This window comes from Cervus elaphus, chromosome 12, assembly GCF_910594005.1.
Source record: "Cervus elaphus chromosome 12, mCerEla1.1, whole genome shotgun sequence".
NCBI lineage: Eukaryota > Metazoa > Chordata > Mammalia > Artiodactyla > Cervidae > Cervus > Cervus elaphus.
This window is the reverse complement of record NC_057826.1, coordinates 75,037,095-75,043,595: the sequence shown is the minus strand read 5'-3', so window position 1 is coordinate 75,043,595 and position 6,501 is coordinate 75,037,095. Positions and strand designations below refer to the sequence as shown.

The 6,501-nt window shown below is 43.8% G+C and overlaps 2 gene segments (V, D, J or C); both read right to left on the bottom strand.

The window, feature by feature from the left end:
* Positions 1-625: 625 nt before the first annotated feature.
* On the bottom strand, positions 626-985 carry LOC122705702. The segment is given in 1 exon segment: positions 626-985. A coding segment is annotated over 1 exon segment (360 nt).
* Positions 986-2,085: 1,100 nt separating this feature from the next.
* Positions 2,086-3,408, bottom strand: LOC122705701. The segment is given in 4 exon segments: positions 2,086-2,188; positions 2,289-2,404; positions 2,811-3,109; positions 3,237-3,408. Coding segments are annotated over 4 exon segments (564 nt in total).
* Between the last annotated feature and the right edge of the window lie 3,093 nt (positions 3,409-6,501).

Genomic DNA, 6,501 nt, shown 5'->3' with positions numbered 1-6,501 from the left:
ATGAATCTCTAATAGAGTTTTTTGTGACTAGTAAAATTGGTGAGTTATTTTGTTTTTAGCATTCCTTCTTTGCATATTCTATTTTCTACCTTAAACGTACATAACTCTGTAATCACATATAAAGAATGTGACCAGGTGATGAGGTTAGTTCTGAGCAAACTGCAGGGTTTCATTTCCCCTTGGGGTGAAGATTTGTGTAACAGTTACTCTATGCACATCATTCCAAGTCATTCACGGCACAGGTGAGGCAGGGCACAGGGAGGCTCCAAGAAGTGTCCTTTCAGAGATATTTCAGATCCACAGTGATGGCCAGACTTAGCAATGTATAAATATTTGTGCAGTGAACCTACAACTCTAACAACTCAGATGCAGATTTAGTCAAATACTATTGAATTTTTTAAAGCCAAATTTCATGCTTCAATGAAATCACCATTTAAGTTTTTTTTTTTTTAATTTGGCAAACGATCTTCTGCAAGATAAAGAATTGAAGATAAAGGTATTTTTGATGAATGACACTTTGAGATATGTTCTCTGAGCCAAAGAGATAGCATTTTCCTTACAGTGAGGTTTTCACTTCTAACCCCTCGACCTGTTCCTGTCCTTACTGAGAATCTCACGAAGGTGTTCATAGCTGGGGGACTCCACATGTTGACATCTGAGGTTTCTGTAGGGCTCCCTCAGGCACCGCATCACTGTGGTCTCTCAGAGCACAGAAATACACCGCTGAGTCCTCGAGCTGTAGGTCTGTGATGGTGAGGCTGATGGAACTCGTTGCTTTCTTGAAGTTCAAAAAATACTGACCTTTTGTTCTATTCAGCTCATTGAAAGACTCCTGATGAATAAGGAAAATCATTTCCCCACTTGGTTGTTGCTTGTACCAGAATAAATAATTATAACTATTAGCTTCATATGCACAGTTCAAGGTTATATCCTCCTTCTCCAGCACAGTAATTTCTGGTTGGTTTTGAGTTACTTTCTGGGCCATGATGGATCCTAGAGAGAAGAAAGAAAAAAAAAAAAATATATATATATATATATACGGAGAGAGAGAGACAGAGAGGAAGAGGCTGATTCTCCTGGTGGAACTCAGAGTGCTTCAAGGAACAAACAGAGGATTAAGAGTTCTAATTCCTCTGCCAGTTAACCAACTCTCCTAAACCCCAACAGACAATAATCACCTGCCCTACCTCTACACATGGGAGCTGAGCAGAGCTGAGTCTGCTGGCGGTCATCCTCACCAGCCTTACCAAGGCAGACAGAGGCTATGAGAGCTCTGAGCAGGCCAGGGAGCCCCATGTGGGAAGTTCTTCCTCTGAGTAGATGCCCGACCCGTGCCTGAGGGCACAGGCACAGTGACTGAACTGTGAGACGCTTTTGCATCAGAACAGGAGATGTAACTGGCTGATACCAGTTTGCCTGCGTCATGTCATGGCTTGTTGATGTGGTTGGTGATTGTAAGCTGCCTATTTAGACTTGGTCATAGCTGACTCTTTGTGTCTCGATGGACTGTAGCCCACCAGGCTCCTCTGTCCATGGGATTCTCCAGGCAAGAATATTGGAGTGGGTTGCCATGCTGTAATTAAATTAACAACAATTACATCAGGGCTGCATGCATATTCAGTCAATGCATCTAGGATAGACATACGTTTTGTGACAAAAACAATTTACTATGATTATAGTGACCTCTGAGAACAAATAGTCCTCCATTTTTGTATAGCTCTTTTGGGGGTAGGGTTCTGCAGCCCAAATCTACAGCGAAATAAGCTCGCAAGTTTTTCTTTCATACAGGAAGATAAAACTATTTACTCTCAATCGTCGTAACTTTTCTTCCTACACTCCAAGGCATGGGTTTCTGTGGAAATTTACACTGGATAAAGTTCCTTGTCTGTTTAATGCAATCACAGCAAGCTTCCTGGTGGACAAAATTTGTCCAGCTGTATGTGTCTAACAGGAATCAATAAAGTGTGCTAAAATAATCTTGCTTTTAAATGTCCACCCTATAGCCAAAATGAGTACAAGCTCACCAGACCAAGCATCCTTATTTCCTTACATCAGAAATGCAGCCCTAGAGGCTGCGTGCCGCCGCTACTGAAGCCCGTGCAGCGGGAGCCCGCGCTCCGCACCAAGAGGAGCCGCCGCGGTGAGAAGCCCGTGCACCGCAATGACGAGCAACCTCCACCCGCTGCAACTGGAGAGAGCCCAAGGTCAGTAACAAAGACCCAGCCGGACCAAAAATAAAACAAACAAATAAGTAATAAAAGAAACATGGCCACTCAAAAGTCACAAACGCTTTTTCATCCCACGGCTGCAGCAGCTCCGGTCCAAAGGCTTTCACTGCAAACAGCACCTCAATAGCGTTATATCTCAGCCACACGCAGACTGCTATGTGATTTGCCTGGTACCTCTGTGTTGGTTTATGATTATGATTCAGGTGATGCGCTTTTAATCATCTATTTCTTTTCTCTACATGAACTACTAATTTTGTGACATCTAATATCCATCTTACATTGTGAGAAAAATAGATTTTTTTTTAAGGTCCGTCTAGAGAAGAGAGGAATCCTTCTGGCTGAACAGGGGTGCTTCTGGGATTGGAGCTTGGGTCTTCTTTAAGACTGACATCCACCCTATTATCCTGTAGAGCAATTCCAAACCCCCTGAGTTTCTAGGATTAGACCTGAGTTTGATTGGTTTCCCTGAAAAACTCTAAATGTACACTAAACTCTGATCAAGGAGAGACTATACTTCTTCCTGACATCAGCCTCCTGCTCCCCTTGGGTTTGCGCTCAGCTCCCCCTGCAGCCCTCCATCACTGTGTCACTCAGAGCACAGTAGTACACAGCCGAGTCTGATGCTTGCACTGCCTGTTTCTGCAGGTGGAAGGAGCTGTCCCTCTTCACAAGAGTGGCCTGAAAACCTTCATGCTCTACCTTCTTGTCTGCTGTTAAGCCCTTCAGGAGGAGTTGAGGAGCTTTGTTGAGATGCTGGACATACCAGAAAAGATAGATATTTGAATACGTGGCCTGGTAAGTGCAGTTCAGGGTCATGAGAGCCCCCTCTGAGACAGTCACTGGGCCTTCTGTCTGGTTCACTGAGTCACCATTGGTCCCTCCTACAAGAGAATCACTTTGTTATAGTAGAAATGAACAGGAGGAGAGTTTTCAGCCAGAGAAGAAAAATAAAACTGACCTGTTATCATAGGAAAATGAGAAATCATTTTAGGATAAAATGCTACTTACCAAGTATTAAGACGATGACCAGAACTGAGTGAGTGGCAGAAAACATTCTGGCGACAGTCCTTGTTCCCTAGAAACATCAAATCTAACAAAGGTAGTCTTCAGCTGGATGTTACAGAAGCTCCTCACTCAGAAAATGGGGACCCCTTTCTGCACAGCCGCAGTCACCTGTCTTGTGGCTACAGAGGAGGCAAGTCAAACCAGCTCCTGAACACAAAAAGGAATCGCATTTGAAGGAAGCCCCGCCCTCTGGTGGTGATCTTAAAGATTACACCACAGTCATGTCTGACCTCAGTTCCATTCAGTAGCTCAGTCGTGTCCAACTCTTTGTGACCCCATGGACAGCAGCAGGCCAGGCTTCCCTGTCCAACACCAGCTCCCAGAGCTTGCTCAAACCCATGTCCATTGAGTCGGGGATGCCATCTAACCATCTCATCTTCTGTCGTCCCTTTCTCCTCCTACCTTCAATCTTTCCCAGCATCAGTGTCTTTTCTAATGAGTCGGCTCTTCGCATCAGGTGGCCAAAGTATTGGAGCTTCAACTTCAACATCAGTCCTTCCAGTGAATATTCAGAACTGATTTCTTTTAGGACTGACAGGTTTGATCTCCTTGCAGTCCAAGGGGCTCTCAAGAGCCAAGGGGTTCTCTTTTGAACACCATAGTTCAAAAGCATCAATTCTTCGGCTCTCAGCTTTCTTTTTAGGTCCAACTCTCACATCGTACATGACTACAGGAAAAACAATAGGTTTGACTATACGGACCTTTGTCAGCAAAGTAATGTCTCTGTTTTTAATATGCTATCTATGTTGGTCATAGCTTTTCTTCCAAGGAGCAAGTGTCTTTTAATTTCATGTCTGCAGTCACCATTGGCAGTGATTTTGGAGCCCTAGAAAATAAAGTCTGTCACTGTTCCCATTGTTTCCCCATCTATTTGCCATGAAGTGATGGGCCTGGATGCCATGATCTTAGTTTTTGAATGCTTAGTTTAAAGTCAGCTTTTTCACTCTCCTCATCCTGACCTACTCCTGACCTAGTCCTCCTGATGAGAGTTTGTGGGGTACACACAGGAGAATGGGACAGGACTCTTAAGAGGAGAGCCCTAAACACAAACATGCTTTGGGAAATGTTCCATTATTACATCCATTATTTTCTGTGTGGTATGATATCACTAGTTTTGCAAATAATGCCAATTAACAATTTTTAGGAGGAATAGTCAGAGGGTTTCTTCTTTACATATGTGCATGATTCCCATGGGTCAGAAAAGGACCCCTCTGCATGGAAAGTGCTCCCTCCTCTCCCCAAGACCTTCACCTGAATTAGCTCTATTCATCCCCAAGGCACAGCCAACATGCTGCTGGAATGTTGGAATGTTACGTAATGTTGGAAACATTATCTAAGTCAGGTCTCAATGTGTGGCTGAACAATCAGGTGAATGAATGATCCCTGCGCCCTGTGCTGGGCTCAGTCGCTCAGTCCTCAGTCGTGTCTGACTCTTTGTGGTCCTAGAGACCACAGCCTGCCAGGCTCCTCTGTCCATGGGATTTTCCAGGCAAGAATACTAGAGTGACTTGCCATGCCCTCCTCCAGGGGATCTTCCCAACACAGGGAATGAGCCAGCGTCTCCTGCATCTCCCACATTGCAGGTGGATTTTTCACACATCTGAGCCACCTGATCATTTAAGGCAGATCTCATCTAATGTGTGGTTGAATGAGCAGGTCATTATCCCTATCCATCATAAAATGTCATATTTGTAAAATTAAAAAGTAAATTGCTGTTACTCCTTTTTACTCATAAAGGTAGAGTTGACCTTCCAACTAGAAAACTGGACAAAATATATGAGACAAGTTGTGGATCTTGGACATCAGGTAGCACAGAGATAAGGAAAACAGATGAGATGAGCCAGGACATCGCCCAGCTTTCTTCACGGAGGCAGCTTCTAGGCACTAGTGCATGAGGGATTTAACAAAAATGGCCCAACTGTCTCACTCTGAGATGGAATAATGTTTTGGGGATCCTGAGGAACCTAGAAATTTGTGGACCAGTGTACCAGAGAGGAGGGACGTGGGCAAAAGAGAGAGAGGAAGAGAGATGAGGGCAAAGAGGTGGGGGGAGGAGTCACTGTGAATCTTGGACTGAGTACTGACCTGTAAGTAAAGAGAGAAGACCCAATGAGCTTGGTAAACCTCCCTGAAGGGGCCTCCTTTGGGGCCTGGACCCTACTTGGATGACCGCCACCTCACACCTTTAGCCCCATGAGGGAAGGGTGACCTTACTTATGAAACCTGGTTCTTGAAACATCTTCTTAACTCTTGTCACATTTAAGGCAAGAGTTTTAATTCAACTAAGTTTTTTTTTTTTTTTTAATGTCAAGTTTAGATGCTGAATATATTAGCCAGGCACTCTTCATTCCAGAGGCATGTGTGTGCTATTTATCTGCCTTCTGTGTATTTATTAGTGATTCAGGAATCTCAATGGAAAGAACTGTTTGCTCACTGTCTGTCAGCCTGTTTGTCTAGTTTCCTGTGCAATTATTTGTGCTAGTGAAGTGAACCCAGCAGAAGATTTAACGGGGTCATTTCATAGCTTGTTCTTTCCTCTAGGATTGGGTTTACTTATGCAAAGTCTAACTATAATATGGTAAGAAATCAAAACATTGTTCTTTGCTGACATAAACCATTTTAAGGCATGGGAATGTTGTGGCTGCAGACAGCTGTGAGGTTGCCTTAGGCGGGCTCTCAGGGCAGTGCTGTCAATCCAGTAACAATGGCTGTGACTAAGTCAGCTGAACTCAAAAACAGTTTTCTTCAAATGTGCCTTTTTCACCTAGTGAGGTTTTCTCACCAGTTAAAATGAATTTTGTTAGTTCTTACCAAAACTGGGACCTTTTTAATGCACAGCTGTTTGCCGAGTTGTTCTTTTTGTTTTTGTCTGCTCCAGGTCTTAGCTTAGGCTTGTGGGATCCAGTTCCCTGACCAGGGATCGAACCTGGGCCTCCAGCAATGTGAGTGCAGAGTCCTACTCACCAAACCAACCCTCCACCTAAAATGAGAATCTTGAGTTGAAGTTATCATGCTGGCAGGACTCTCTGGCTCAGCAGATCATCTGGATTCTCTTAAACTCTTGTGCATTTTCAGGAATCCCTAGCTTCCAGCATTCATTCTGGAAATTTACAGGGTTGTCTGCAGTGTGGAAACCAAAATCAGATACAATTCCTATCTCAAATTGCTTTCAGTTGATTGAGAAGCAGGTAAGAATTAAAAAAAAAAA